This window comes from Chrysochloris asiatica, unplaced genomic scaffold (assembly GCF_000296735.1).
Source record: "Chrysochloris asiatica unplaced genomic scaffold, ChrAsi1.0 scaffold00113, whole genome shotgun sequence".
Taxonomy (NCBI): Eukaryota; Metazoa; Chordata; class Mammalia; order Afrosoricida; family Chrysochloridae; genus Chrysochloris; species Chrysochloris asiatica.
The window spans coordinates 3532404-3548713 of NW_006408631.1; the positions used below are offsets into that span (position 1 = coordinate 3532404).

Genomic DNA, 16310 nt, shown 5'->3' on the forward strand with positions numbered 1-16310 from the left:
TTTGCACATTTCATTTTAATATTTGACTTTGCCTTCTCGAGCTGACATTTGAAATTTTCTGTTTAGCTCTTATACCTCCTTACTTCTTCCATTTGCTTTAGTGTCTCTATGCTAGAGAGCAAGTTTCAAAGTCTATTCTGACATCCATTTTGGCCTTTTCCTTTTTTCTTGTCTTTTTAATGACCTTTTGCTTTCTTCCTGTATGATGATCTTGATGTCATCCCACAACTCTTCTAGTCTTTAGTCTTTAGTGTCTAATGCCTCAAATCTGTTCTTCACTTGATCATGATGTATTATCTTCAGATGATCTCTAAATTCAGGTGGGATATTCAAGGTCATAGTTTGGTTTTTGTGGACTTGCTCTTATTTTTTTCAGCTGCAGCCCGAATTTTCTTATGAGCAATTGATGGTCTGTTCCAGTCTGCTCTTGGCCTTGTTTTGGCTGATGATATGGAACTTTTCTACCAGCTTTTTCTACAGATTTAGTCATTTTGATTTCTGTGTATTCCATCTGGTGAGGTCCATGTTTATGGTGAGGTTCTGTGTATTACATCTGGTGAGGTCCATGTTGTTTAAAAAAGGTATTTGCAATGAAGAAATCATTGGTCTTGCAAAATTCTGTCATGCGATCTCCAGCATTGTTGCGATCACCAAGGCCATATATTTGAATTACCGATCTTTTCTCTTTCTTTCCAACCTTTGCATTCCAATCACCAGTAATGATCAATACCTCTTGATTGCATGTTTGATCAATATCAGACTGAAGTAGTTGGTAGAATTCTTCAATTTCATCACCACTGGTTTTAGTGGTTCATGTGTAAATTTGAATAATAGTGATATTAACTGGTCTTATGTAGGTGCATGGATATTATCCTATCACAGACAGCGTTGTACTTCAAGACAGATCTTGATATGTTCTTTTTGATGATGAATGGAATGCCATTCCTCTTCAAGTTGTCATTCTGGCATAGTAAACCATATGATTGTCAGATTCAAAGGGCCAATGCCAGTTCATTTCAGTTCATTAATGCCTAGGATATTGATGTTTATGCATTCCATTTTGTTTTTTGACAATTTCCAATTTTCCTATATTCATACTTTGTTGATTTCATGTTCTGATTATTAATGGGTGTTTAAAGTGGTTTCTCTTTTTTTTTGAGTTGTGTCCCATCAGCAAATGAGATCCTGAGGGCTTTACTCCGTTCACGTCATCACAATCAACTCTACTTTGAGGAGGCAGCTCTTCCTCAGTCACATTTTGAGTGCTTTCCAACCCGAGATACTCATTTTCCAGCACTATATCTGACAGTATTCTGGTGCTTTTCATTATGTTTCAAAATTCAAAAATCTGGTGCTGGCAGTGTTCCACTGCTATTCACGAGGTTTTCAGTGACTAAGTATTTGGAAGTACTCTGTCTCTCTTTCTTCCTAGTCTGTCGTCATCTGGAAGCTTATCTGAAACATGTCCACTGGCGGTGTCCCTGCTGGCATTTAAGATACTGGTGGCATAGCTTCCAGAATCACAGCAACCTCAAGCCACCACACACAGTACGACAAACTGACAGATGAGTGGTGTATCAGTAATTGACAATTGAGAGTGTTTCAGGATATGAAGTTTCTTCTTGGGGCGATGGAATAATTTATAATAATTGATGGTCACATACTCCGCAAATATACTGAAATCAGTGAATTTTACTTACAAAATGGGTGAATTTCATTGCTTGTAAATTTTACTTCAACCAAGCTTTAAAAAAATTTCAATATATGTACATTCTTAATCGAGCATAATTACCTTTGATTGAAACCTGACTTAAAGAATGAAACACTTCCTTTTTTGTTGATGTTTGTTGTTAGGTCCCATCAAGTTCATTCTGACTAATAGTGGCCCAGTACAGAATGAAACAATGCCCAGTCTTGAGCCATTCTGACAATCATTGTTATGTTTGAGCCCACTGCTGCTGTCACTGTGTCAGTCTATCATGTAAGTGGCTGTCCTCTTTTTCACTGACCTTCCATTTTACCAGAGATGATGTCCTTATCTAGCCTTTGGTCCTTTTTGATAATATATCTGAATCGTTACAGACCAAGTCTTGTCATACTTGCTTCTAAGGAGCAATCATAGTCCTTAAGTGGACATCTTTGCTCTTGAACATTTTAAAGAGGTCTTTTGCAGGAGATTGACCTAATGTAATACGTCGTTTCCATGAGTGTTGATAGATCCAAGTAAAAAGAAATCTTTGACAACCTCAATCTTGTCTCTATCATGATGTTATTTATTGGTCCAGTGGTGAGGAATGTTGTTTTCTTTACACTGAGGTACAGTCCATGCTGAAGACTGTGAGCTTTTATCTTCATCAGTAGGGATTTGAAGTAGTTTTTGCTTTCAGTCAGCAAGGATGTATCATCTGCATATCTAGGCTATTAATAAGTATTCCTCCAATCTTGATGCCATGCTTATCTTCATATAATTCAGTTTCTCAGATTATTTCCTTAGCATACAGATTGAATAAGTGTAGTGTAAGATTTTAAACCATTCAGTGTTCCCTTTTTCTGTTTAAATGAGTGCCTCTTGGTCTGTTTTCTTCATGAACACAATGAAGTGTTCTGGGATACCTGCTTCTCATGATCCACACAGTTGAAAGCCTTTGCACTGTCTATAAAAAACAGCTAAACATCTTTCTGGTTTTCTCTCGTTTCAGCCAAGATCTGTCTGTCAGCATTGATATCCCTTATTCCCTGTTCTCAGCTGAATCCAGTTGGAACCTCTGGCAGTTGCCTGTCAGTGTATTATTGCAGCTGTTTTTCAATTATCTTTAGCAAAATTTTACTTCCATGTGATATTAATGAAATTGTCCAATTTCTGCATTCCATTGGAGTATGTACAAATATGGATCTCTTCCAATCAGTTGGCCAGGTAGCTACATTCCATATTTCTTGTGTAGATGTATGAGTGCCTCAAGTGTTGCATCAATTTATTGAAAGAGTTCAATTTGTATACCATGAATTCCAGGAGACTTGTTCTTTGCCAGTGCCTTCAGTGCAGCTTTGACTTCATCCTTCAGTACCATTGGCTCTTGATCATATGCTATCTATCTCTTGGAATGATTGAATATTGACCATTTCTTTTGGTACAGTGATTCTGTCTATTCCTTCCATCTTCTTTTGATGCATTCTGCATCATTCAATATTCTAACCATAGAGTGCTTCAATATTACAAGTTGAGGCTTGACTTTTTTTGATCAGTTCTTTTAGCTTGAGAAATGTTAAGTATGCTCTTCCCTTTTGGTTTTGTAACTTCAAGTCTTTGCATATTTCTTTGTAATACCTGTCTTTCTCTTCTTGAGCTGCCCTTTGAAACTTCCTATTTAGCTCTTTTACCTCATTTCCCCCTAATCTTTTAGCATCTATATACTGGAAAGCAAGTTTCAGATTCTCTTTTGACATCCATTTTGGTCTTCTTCTTCTTTTTTTTTCTTCTTAATGACCTTTTTCTTTTTTCCTGTGTGATGTTCTTGATGTCATCTCACAACTGTTCTGTTCTTCAGTCATTAATGTCTAATGTATCAAATCTGTTGGAGGTCATGTTTTGGTTCTTGTCGACTTGTTTCAGTTTTCTTCAGATTCAACATGAACTCGCATATGAGCAATTGATGGTACGTTCCACTGAATGTGTTGTTGTTCTTATGTGCCATTGTGTTGGTTCTGACTTAACTTAATGCACAACTGAATCAAAACCTGCTTCAATCTCACAATTGTTGGTATACTTGAGACCATTGCTGCTGCCACTGTGGAAATCAATATTTTCTGGATTGTCTCTCTTTTTTGCTGACTCTCCACTTTATCAAGTCTTTTTCTAGGGACTGGTCCTTCCTGATAATATCTCTGAGATATGAGAAACAAAGTCTGGCCAGCCGGACTTCTAAGTAGCAGTCTGGTTATACTGCTTCTGTTGTTGTTGTTGTTAAGTGCCGTGGAGTCGATTCTGACTCATAGCGACCCTGCACAGGTTTTCCGAGGCTATTAATCTTTACAGGAGCAGAACGCCTTATCTTTCTTCCGCGGAGCAGCTGATAGTTTCGAACTGCTGACTTTGCGGTTCGCAGCTCGATTCGTAACCACTACGCTACCACAGATTTATTTGTTCTTATGGCAGTCCAGCACTTTTAATATTCTTATTTTAACATTCTTCTTCAACATCATAACTCAAATGCTTCAGGTCTTCTGTGGTCTTCCTTACTCATTGTCCATGTTTCATATGCATATGAGGCTATTGAAAAATTCCCTGGCTTGTGTCAAGCGTAACTTAGTCCTCAAACTGACATCTTTGCTTTTGTACACTTTAAAGAGGTCTTGTGCAACAGATTTCCTTAATGCAATATGTCATTTTATTTCTTAACTGTTGCTTCCATGAGTGTTTATGGAGCTTGTATATGAGCAATTGTTGGTCTGTTCTACAGTCTGCTCCAGCCTTGTTTTTATTTTCCCACAGTCTCTTCCCACAGATGTAGTCAATTTGATTTCTATGTATTCAATTTTGTTCGGTCCATGTGAAGAATCAAGTTTTATGTTGTTTAGAATAGGTGTTTGTAGTGAATAAATCATTTTTCTTGCAGAATTCAATTATGTTGTCTCTAGCATCATTTCTGTCATCAAGGCTGTATTTTCAATTACTGATCATTCCTCTTTGTTTCCAAGTTTTATATTCTAATCATCAGTAATTATTAACACATCTTGACTGCAGATCAATTTCATACTGAATTCATTGGTATAATTCTTGAATTTCATCATCACTGCCTTTAGTGGTTGATGTGTGAATTTGAATAATAGTGGTATATACTGATTTCCTTGTAGGTGTGTAGGTATTATTCTATCACTGACATCATTATACTTCAAGACAGATCTTGACCTCAATTTGTCATCCCCTGCATAGTAAACCACGGGATTGTCAGATTCATAGTGTTACAATACAAAGGCATTCCAGCCCACGAATGCGTAGCATATTGATCCTAATTATTCCATTTTGTTTATTTATTGACAACTTCCAATTTTTGTAGATTCATACTTGATAAAAATCTTTGTTTTGATTATTAATGGATGTTTACAGCTGTTTCTCCTCATTTTGTGTTGTGTGCCATCAGCAACTGGAGGTCCCAAAACTTTTAATTCAATTGCATCATCAAGGCCAACTCTACACTTTTTGGAGACAGCTCTTTCCCAGTCGTATTTTGAGTGTTTTTCAAGCTGAGAAACTCATCTTATGGAGCTATATCTGACATTATTCTCATGTTATTCATAATTTTCAATATTCAATATTCTGGTATTATCTGGTAGTGTTTTACTGCTATTCATCTGGTTTTCACTGTTAGCCATTCAAAAGTCATCTGCCTCTCCTTCTCCTAGTCTGTCTTAGTCTGAAAACTCTATTGGAACCTATCCATCATGAGTAATTTAAAACATCAGTTGCATAGCTTCCAGCATCACAGCAACACACAAGAAACCATAGTATGAAAATGTGACAGATGAGTGGTTGGAACCTTGCTTAGATGTCAAATATGCAGAGTGATGCTTCAAAAAGCCCATGGAAAAATTCCTTTATCTTGTAATCACGTATTTCAGAAACTTCTTGCAGCCTCCTCATATATAAATATTTAGTGGAAATTTTGAGAATCTCCCTCAAAAAATGTGTACTTCATATTATGTTTCTTGAAACCAGAGGTGTATGTATATTTGTACATACCATTTTCTGCTGGATGAATTTAAGGAAACTCATAATTCCTAAAGAAATTTACTTATTTTTAACAGATTGTGGCAAAATAATAGTTAACAATAGCTATTCCTTTCACTTTACAAATTAAACTTTGTTAAGTCAGTTTAAAACTCTTAAGTGTTGGAATATATTCCTCCACTCATCTGCTCTGTTCTTTAAATATTTATGCTATTCTGTTAGACAGCCATTAAAAGATAATTATTAAAACTGTGTAGAAACATAGAAGACTGTTTTTTAATAATAATACAAAAAGCAGAATGCCAAATGGCTTAAATGCTATTATTGAAACCAGTGCAACAGATGTGTGCACATGTGGCAGTCTGGATCATAACAGGCAAAAACAATATACACATTATATAATGAACATTTCTGACTTAATATTCACGAATGTTACTGCATTATGTCCATATAAAGTTATTTGTGTGATCAGAATGAAGAATAGAAAATCAAAGGGATTGCACACAGGTTGACAGGTGCCTAACTTTGTAAAGGACCTTTGCAGACCTTTGCTAGAGGACTTCCAGCACTGGAGATGTGTGTAATGTGGGTACATTCATTGTAAAGCATTTCAACTCTGCCTTTTGTTTACTTGTTTACTGATCCTCTGGTATAGAATCTACAAATTTGGCATGGATGGAGAGTTACTTTTATAGAGGTGAAAACTGCTGTTTTCTATCTCTTCTGAAGACAGAATATGAAAAAATTGACTTAAGCTGGCATTTAAGTGATTTAGATGAGATTTGAAGGATATTCTGTCTCATCCAACATTGCTGGATGAATGACAAAGAATGATTGGGAGTGCTCCCTCCCTGGTTAGCTTTACAACCACAATGCATTGTCTCCCCTTAGGTTTGGCGACGTTTTGGGTTAGAGACTTTCAAGACTCCATTTGACTCGATTTTTCAATTTGTATTTTTTGGGGGGGGTACATTTATTGGTAGTAATGGTTTTGCCTTGTTATGTTGACTGCTCTTGTGTGTTCTCTCTCTAATTACTTGTGTGCAGTGGCTAATGAGACTGTCAGGAATTCAGTCATGACTTTATTGCCTATACACATGAAACTCATTAATGGATAGATTTGTTAATCTGTCTGAAACAAAATTTCAAAATTTGTTCTGTGCTTCAAAGTCAACATTTTAAACACATGCATTTATTTTCTTAAGCAATTAACAATTATTTGGGTATTTGATTAATCAAATAAAATGAAAAACGGCAATTCGTGCTTCACCTTGCCTGCAGTATCAAATCTTGAAATTGTTCTTATCAGGTCTTTCTGAAACAAAAAAAGAATATTTGGGAGAGTATCACATAACTAGCAGAATCAAGAGTAGAACCGAGTCATTTGTCAGCCTCAGGAAGAAGAAAAACTGTGGCCTCTTGAGACAGACAATCAGAAGTCTCTTAAGGCTTAATCTCGACATGGCTCAGCTGTTTCTATTTGGGGAGGAGCAGGCTTGGCTAAGTGGTGGATCAACGTCTGGCTACTAACTGAAAGGTTGGTGGTTCTAACCCACTGGCCTGGCCTCTCTATGGAAGAAAGATGTGGTAGACTGCTTCCATAAAGAATACAGCCTGGGAAACCCTGAAAGGGTCACTATCTGTCAGAATCAACTTGAAGACAACAGATATGGTTTTCTCTTTTTTTACTTTCCAGTCACTACTTGGTTTATGATTTGGGAGTCAGATTTGCTCTCAATTTAAGTCAGCTATCCATTCCTTAGCATAATTGATCGTTCACCAAGGACATATGAATTGAGAGAGGGACCGTTCTAAAGGAAATCTAAAGGGAAGGTGAGGTGTTATGGCCAAAATAAGTAAAAACAGGCAAAACCAACAGATGTCCGCTTCCAACAAGGCTCATCTTTAAAGCATAGCAAATTTTAATGATGATGTTAACTTGGACAATCAAGGATTTGAATATTACCTGAGTTTAATTGCCAAGTTATTCCTCTAGATGGAAAATCCCAGTAGTATATATTTCATCAGTAAATGCTTTATACTTAGTGTTGAAAACTTAGAAATTTCAGATTACATTAAAAAAGAAAATTATATATAAAATATATATTTATTTAATGACTTGAAAACATACACAAAAGTCTAATAATGTGAACCTACATCTAGCTATTTTCTGACTTCAGGAATGGTCAACATTTTACTGATCTTGTTTCTATTTTTATTTGAGAGTATTAGATGTTTATACAACTGGCTATAAACAAATCTCAGAAGATTTAACATAGTGGCTGAGAACTTGCCATATGAACACGAATAGAAGTATCGAACGATCATCAATATCATTAGAAAACAATATGGCGCCAATTAAAACACTTGTGCAGCAGTAATGTGGTATTTATCTAGAAATGGAATTGTGTTTCAATTGATCAAGTTTTTAATGACATACGTGTGATTGTTGAGTTCCTTTACAACTCTCTTTCAAGATAACCTCTACCAAATCTGTCTCCTGGTCCTTGGGGTCTGGTAGAGAAAGGGGAGGTAACTGAACAGAGGTTTTATGTGACGATGAGGTTCTGAGCACTGATAAACATATACATTGTTTAAGCGTTGAATGTGTTTGAATCTCTTTTACAGTTGAAAGATGCATGAGTGTAATGCAGTCCGGGACACAGATGATCAAACTGAAGCGTGGGACCAAAGGACTCGTTCGGCTGTTTTACCTGGATGAGCACCGTACCCGTCTCCGGTGGCGGCCCTCTAGGAAGAGTGAGAAGGCAAAAAGTAAAACCAACATTTAAATTCTTTGTTTAACTTGACACATGTATTCAATATTGTGCTGGAGGTCTTCACCAGAGCTATAAGGCAAGAAAGGGAAATTACAGACATCCCCTAACCCCAGGCTTTACTGTATATAGTAGACTCTCAGTAAGTATTTCATTGTCAGGTTGGCTCAGGAACGGGGGATGTTTCATCCACTTGTGCATAAGGTCACTGTTAGTCAGAACTGACTCAGTGGCACCTAGCAACAACAACAACAACAACAAATATTTGATAAGTTTTTTTCCCCTTCTGGATCTAGGCTCTCTCTTGAAAGCTTGTAAGCCAGTCACTTCTTGCCTTTGTAGCCTCCCCCCTCCACCCGCATTTTGGGTAGCCAATGTCCAAGTTGCCCATCCTTGTCTACCCTGTGTATTGAGGGAGTGGGAATGATCCTCGCTGTAAAGATTTGTTCCCTCTTTGGAGCTACTACATCCATTGTTGTTGTTGTTATGTGCCGTGGAGTCAGTTCCAACTCATAGTGACCCTGCATAGGGTTTCCGAGGTTATTTGATAAGTTTTATAAGGTCGATTTCATTTATTATAGCACCAAGTTACTTCTGGGGAAGGTGTGAAGTTATATGGGTTGGCATTTTGAAGGAATGTATTTCAAGGCTATTGTAACAACTCTGGTGCTTTGCAGTCTGCATTTCCTGGTGCCTTCATTAGTTTGTCACTGCTTAGTTAATAAGCTAAGAGTTAAGCACTTGACTACTAGCCCAAATATAGGTAGTTCAAAATTTCCCAGAGTCGTGTCAGAAGACAGGCCTGTGGTCTGCTTTCTATGGAGCAGCCCTATTCTACACACATGGGGTCACCGTGAGTTGGCTCCACTCAATGGTAGTTAACAGCAATGTTTTATAAAGGGCAGAGGAAAAGCTGTAAGGGAATAAGTGGTTCCCAGATAATAATAGCTTCTGTTTCTGAAAGCTTACTGTGTGCTAGGTTCTGTGCCTAATCACTTTTGTATTTCCAACGATAATTTATTAGGCATTAATATGATATTCTGCTGCAGGAGCCATGATTGTTAAGTGCTCAGCTTTATGAGTCCATCAGCAGCTATGTGGGAGAAAGCATTGGTGATCAGTTCCTATAAAGATTATAGCTGAGGAAACCCTTTGAATGGTTCTATTCTTCCCTGTAGAGGGTCTTTATGAGTAGGAATTGACTCAATGGCAATGGACCTGATGTGCCATTCTGCTAAATGACTTATGGTTACTTACATGGATCAGTTAATTACAGTCTAACAACCTCCTCAATAAAGAAGACACCCTTATATGGTATGAAGAAATTGAGAATTAATGTAGTTGACAGTTTGCCCAGATCGTACAACTAGTTAAGAGGTGGAGAGTGGATTTGAACAAAGAGAGTCCACTTTAGAGACTTATACATACTAGTTTTTACCTGACCTCAGGAATCAGAAGAGAGCTTTGATTCAAATCCTAGGTTTGCTGCTCCCTAGCTATGTGTTCTGACTAGTTATGTAATTTTTCTGCATTTCAGTCTCAGCTATAAAATGGGCTATTAATAGCGCTGTCTCGTAGAAGTTGAGAAAATGGAATAAATTTGGGAGATTGAATTTTTACAGTCCTTGCCATGTTTCCGTGATACTTTCAAAATACCAGTTAATAATATTTGCACTATATTTTGGGTATTGGTACTGCGTATTCTTAACATCTCATAGTTTGTGCATGTACTTAGTTTCTGTGTGCTAATAATTTGGTTTAATTATGATTTCTCTACTCTTTGCTTCTTTCAGCTACTGTTGCATTGAATTACTATTTCTTTATTCTCTAACTCAGGCCAGAAAAAAAGAATCTGATTGGCCTAGCTTGACTCTGAGGCTCAGTGGCAACTAGAACCACATCATATAGTGAATAATGACAAAATCAGAATTTGACTCTAGGTTTTCAGAGAGTTTTCATTTTCTTGAAAAAAAGTTTTTGTTTTGTTTTTTTTTGGGGGGTATGGCCTTACAGCATTTCCCTTTCCCTATAAGGAAATTTCATGAATGTGTAAGGTTTACAATCCACGATTACAAAAGGTGTCTTGAGATTAGGTGTGACACCGTGTAGAACGAGTGGTGTTATGAAGTGGTGTTCATGGAACATTGATCTTAGGAATCTCAGTAATAAATGAATTAATTCTATATGAATTACAACCTCTGAGAGATTCAAAAATTTTCTTGATCCCTCTGTTAACTCCCACCTTTGTCCACTCCTCTCTGTTTCCAAAACCATTGCTTGAGTTCCCTTTTAAGTGTCAGCCCTTTTTAACCTTATATTACAACATTCTGCTGTCATCATCGGTAACCATGCCTAGTAAGACATCCTCTGAAATACCAAACCAAAATCTGCTCTAAATCTTTGAATGTGTTCCCTCCATAAATAAGTAAACTAGAAAACTCGATATATTCACCATCTACCTTTTCTACCAGTCTTCTTGGCCTGATGGGCACATTTTCCTTAGTGACATAAATTGCAGCACATCCTAAATCAAGACTTGGGTAGGCATGGTCAACACTGCGCAGGAAGGTAAAGTTCTATGTGAAATTAATTCTGAGTAGGAAATGGTAGGGCTAGTGGTTTGCATTTGAACTTAAAACCACAACTTGCAGACAATGAATTTGTTCATGCTTATTTTTCTTACTTGAAATAGCTTTATTTTTCTGTTTTCCTAATCTGTATAGATATCTTTGCCTGCCATAAAATGTGTGTATCTTGCTTCCTTCACAGTAATCATAGACTCTATTTACAAAGTCACCGAGGGCCGGCAGTCTGAAATATTCCACAGACAAGCCGAGGGAAATTTTGACCCCAGCTGCTGCTTCACCATCTACCATGGCAACCACATGGAGTCCCTGGACCTCATCACCTCCAACCCCGAGGAGGCCCGCACCTGGATCACAGGCCTCAAGTACCTGATGGCTGGCATCAGTGACGAAGACTCCCTTGCCAAAAGGCAGAGGACCCATGACCAATATCCACTCTAGAACTTGAACTCTGTGTGTTTGAAGTTAGGAGAATTAGATGATCCTTTATTTATTTTTAGAGCACTGCTGGTGTAGTTAAGTGTCGGGCTGCTAACTGGAAGGTCAATTTATCAGCTGCTCTGGCAGGAAAAAAGTTGTGGCTGTCGGCTTCCTTGAAAACCTGAATATGCATTTCTGTTCTGTCCTGTAGGGTTGCTAGGAGTTGAAATCAGCTCAGTGACAATGGATTTTGCTTTTGCATTTTTACCATGAATTTGAGGCCCGTTTCCATTCTGTCTCTTCCTTTACATCCCTATCAGCCTTCTCGTCCCTCAAATACATGATTGTGGCTACTGAATGTATAGAAACAAGTTCCTCTGAACTTAGGAGCAGACTTTTTATGAAGAGACTGAAGTTAGTGTCACAATCTGTAGCCTAAAGCTTCCTAAGAGAGATGAGGAACACATTCACTATTGTCTTTTTAGATTGTAGGAGTATTCATTAACTAAATCCAGGGGAGCACTGATTTGAATTAAATCCTACTTTGTAAAAAGGTAAAGTTAGTTCAACAGATGTTTTTGAGTTCTAATTATGCACCAGGCACTGTGTTCTTTCCTGCTTTTTCTCTCTCTTTTTAAATCAGTTTGGAAACGAAACTGATTGCTAATCAAGGGGAAGTTATTTTTTTATTTATTAACATTTACTTTCTCTAAATGACTAGAGTCTGTCTCACTATTGATTAAACCATTGTTGTGGTCCTATACTGCTGACAAGATAAATGATAAATGTGGTTGGTCTGAAGGTACCTTTCCTGCTGATAGGGGGCGGGGTGAGCTGTGCACAGGGCCTGGCCTTTCTGGTCGCAATTTCCTGATCTGTATTAACACTAGTTGAGGAGCTCTGGTAGCATAGTGGCTATGAATCGGGCTTCAAACCGCATGGTCAGCAGTTTGAAACTACTTGCTCTTCCGCAGGACAAAGATGAGGCTTTCTGCTCCCGTAAAGATTTACAGCCTCAGAAACCCTGTACAGGGTCGCTATGAGTCGGAACCAACTCCACGGCACATAACAACAACAACATTAACACTAGGTGGCTGCTTTGTTTTCTGCCTTCACAGTTTGAATGGCCTTCAAATACATGTGTGCCCTGTCAGTGTAGGGAGCAGTACTCCAGCTTTGCTCTTCTTATTGGAGTATGGGCTCTAGTGTTGTTCCAGGAGGGGTGATAAATTCTGTAATCCTGTGCTCTGTCTGTAATCCTGAGGCACCTCGTTGGGACAGTGATTACAGTGTTCTACTCCTAACTGAACGTATCAGCTGCTCCCTGGGAGAAAGATCTGGCAGTCAGCTTCTTTGAAGATCTGAAGCCTTGGAAACCCTATGGGGAAGTTCTGCTCTGTCCTGTAGGGTTGCTCTGAGTTGGAATTGACTTAACTGCAGTGGGTTTTTTATTATCTCGCACCCTGGATATTGTTGAAGCAAAGTAAAAACATCTAACCCATGAAAGAATCATTCTGAACTGACGAGCCATGAAGTTGTCATCAATATTCACAGTGTATAGATAGGGGCAACTGGGATTCACAAATGAACAAAACACAAACATTGGAGCTAATTTCAATGCTTTTCTAGGTTAGTTTGGGTCTTAACTGTTTCACTTTACATAGAAAAGAAAAAAAAAAAGCTGAATGAAATAATAAAGAATGGAGTTCTGATGTGTTGCTGTAGGGTAAACACTGGACTGCTAATCACAAGGTTGGTGGTTTAAAGTCATCAGCTACTCCTTGGAAATCCTATACAAGGTCCTATGAGTCAGAACCAATTGACGTCACTTAACAACAACAACAAATAATAAAGAATATAACATTTTTCACAAACAAGGGATTTGAGATAGGGAAAGTCCAGGATTGTTTAATTCAGTGACTCGATGATATAATTAGAGACCAATTTTTTACAGTTTGTAGCATCTTGGCTTGGTCCTTTAGTTAGTTGCCGCTGTAGTTAAAGAGAACTGCACCAGGTTCAGGCAGCAGCTCCAAATATAGTTGTGCCCAGCAAAAAGCAAAGTTTCTTATCACAAATATATTTTTGTTTCTTTTAAAGGCCAAAGAACAGACCTCCCAAGGGTCCCCAAAAAAGCACCGTTCTTCATCTTTGGCCAGAATTGCTACTGTTAGACCCATTTCTAAACCAAGAGAAATGAGTGAACATGGTTGATTTTGATTTCAGGAGCCCTTTTGGCTCCTAAAAACGGAAGATTCCAAAGAGTTTGTTTGTTTATGTGGGTTATAGCTATCCATGTGCCTCATATTAGAAATCAAATCTGATCATTTGAAAAATTAACTCATTTAAAATAGTTACAATAAACTTACATGTTAGCGTACTTTTATGAAGAATAACTTTTTCAAAGTGAAACAACACAGAATAGTATTGTTTTACTGTTTTGCAAGTCTCTTTATTGTTGGCTTAGTATAACACAGCTGGCTTCTCATATCTACTGAGCATTCAGTGTGTTGTGATGTGTTGCTTTGGCTGAAGTATAGGACATGCGTAAGATCTAGCCCCTCATAGATGAGTAGTTGGCAAAGGGAAGATCTCGGGATTGCAGGAACCCCAGATCAAACTTTGAGGGAGGCTGTATTGAGGTCAGTCAAGGCCTGCCTTCTCTAGTTCCCAGACTCAAGTAAAGCGCATGGCTCTTAGCACATACCTCAACAAAATGGAGTTTCTTTTAGCAAGAAAAAAAAGAAGCTAGTGGTCAAAGGGGCGACAGTCAACTGCAGAGGCTGCAGTTTCCATCCAGTTAATGAGGATACATTCACAGTATTCCAGAACTGTTAGCCATATAAGTCTCTCTCATAATCCTCAAAATAGGTCAGAGAGAGAAATGGGTACAAATTTGGAAGCCTCTTTTAGCTTTATTGGCCAAAGGTGTTTTGAACCTGATTTTTACCAGAACTAGAAAGTTTTCATATTTGAGCTAACCAGCTTGACAGCTAAGGGATTTCACATTCTAAAAATATATTACATAGAAAGCAAATGTACCCCAGTGGTACACAGAGAGATAATTTTATAAGAAATGGAAAGCATCTGATGTTTGTGTCAGTGAAAGAGAAAAAATAGAGGAGATTAATGAAAAATCAGTAGAGGAAGCTAACATCAAACATTGGGGGTTGTGTTGGGTCAGGGAATCAGTCTCATCCAGATTTGTCTGTATTTGATAGGGCGTTAGATAATGTCTTAATACACAATGACATCCTTGATTGGACACACATTTAATTACACTAATTGAGAACAGATTTGGGATGTTCATTATTGGATTTCAGTTAGGAATGAACATTTCAACTGTGAATGAATAATGAGGATACTGAATCTTAAATGATTGCGTGAGAAAAATCTATCCAGTATAAAGTGTTAAGTGATTTCTTTCTGCAGTTATGTTCACACTGGATAAAGGTAGATATAATATTCATATATCCATTGGAAGAGGTATACTGTTGTGGTGAAGGACTCAGAATTGAGCTGCATTGCTTGGGTTCCACCCCAATTTGCCATTTTGTAACTTTGGGCAAATTACTTAAGCCCGCAGGGTCTTTATAACATGATCATGATGATAGTAAGAGTGCCTGCCTTAGAGCTGTGTGATGAGCAAATTAATTGATATCTATGAAATGCTTAAATCAATGCCTGGCACATAATACATACTTTATAAAAATGGCTACTGTTGTTCTTGCTAAAGAAATGTAAGTATGCAGATGGATTAAAGCCTGAAATCTCAGTGACTTCAGCCTGCAAAAATGATGGCCCTATTACCTAGCCTTAGCCCTTTTTCTAGTGAAACCATTCTCTTTCACATGAAACCAATTCCTGTTGGGTCAGTTCTGGCTCATGATGACCACATGCCTGTCAGAGTAGAACTGTGCCCTATAGGGTTTTCAATAGCTAATTTTTTAGAAGCAGAGCTCCAGACCTTCTTTCAAGGCACCTCTGAACTTGAACTTCCAACCTTTCAGTTAGCCATTCAGAACATTAACTGTTTGCATTACCTCTTCTGGCCTCAGGGAATTTATTTCTGCTAGCCCTGGTAGTTTAGTGGATTACAGGGTCAGCAATTTGAATCTACCAGTCACCCTGAGAGAGAAAGATGAGGCTTCGTGCTCCTGTAAAGATTTACAGCCTCAGAAACCCTATACTGGCTTGCTATGAGTCATAACAGACTCCATGGCACACAACCACTGCCACCACCATCAGTAATGTTTTGGAGTTCTTGTGTGGTACTATGGGATAAGCACTGGACTGGTAACCACAAGGTTGGTAGCTCAAACCCATCAGCCACTCTTTGTGAACCCTATACAGGGTTGCTATAAGCTGGAACCAACTCAACAGCACTTAACAACAACAGTAAGATTTAGGCATGTAAGTTGTATGTTTCTTGTACCTTCCATCTGAATCCAGCACCAACAAACTATAACCAGTAGAGCAAATCTGATCCACTGCCTATTTTGGTACAGGCTTCTGAGCTGAGAATGGCTTTTATGTTTTTAAATACAAGGGGAAAAAAGTAAAAGGAGACTACAGCTTTGTGACACATGAAAAGTATAAGAAATTTAAATTTCATTGTCCATTAGAAAAGTTTATTGGGACACAACCATACATTTTCATTTATTGTCTATGATTACTTTCATGTGATAATGGCAGAGTTAAATAGTTGCAACCAACACCAACTGTCCTTCAAAGTCTAAAATATTTACTATCAGGGTCTTTATAGAAAAAGGCCTGCACTTACCCCTGTACTAAATAATACTA

At 37.9% G+C, this 16310-nt stretch overlaps 1 protein-coding gene across 3 annotated transcripts in view; it reads left to right on the plus strand.

Moving 5' to 3' along the window:
• Window positions 1–16310, plus strand: part of PLCH1 (phospholipase C, eta 1) — a 238126-nt gene that overhangs the window by 80162 nt on the left and 141654 nt on the right. For 2 of the 3 annotated variants that reach the window (XM_006867956.1, XM_006867954.1), the window contains exons 2-3: window positions 8354–8500; window positions 11272–11515. In XM_006867956.1, coding sequence (XP_006868018.1) covers window positions 8354–8500; window positions 11272–11515 — 391 coding nt within the window. Of the gene's footprint in view, window positions 1–8353; window positions 8501–11271; window positions 11516–16310 lie in introns of those variants that run through there. The other variant, XM_006867955.1, reaches the window with a different exon arrangement.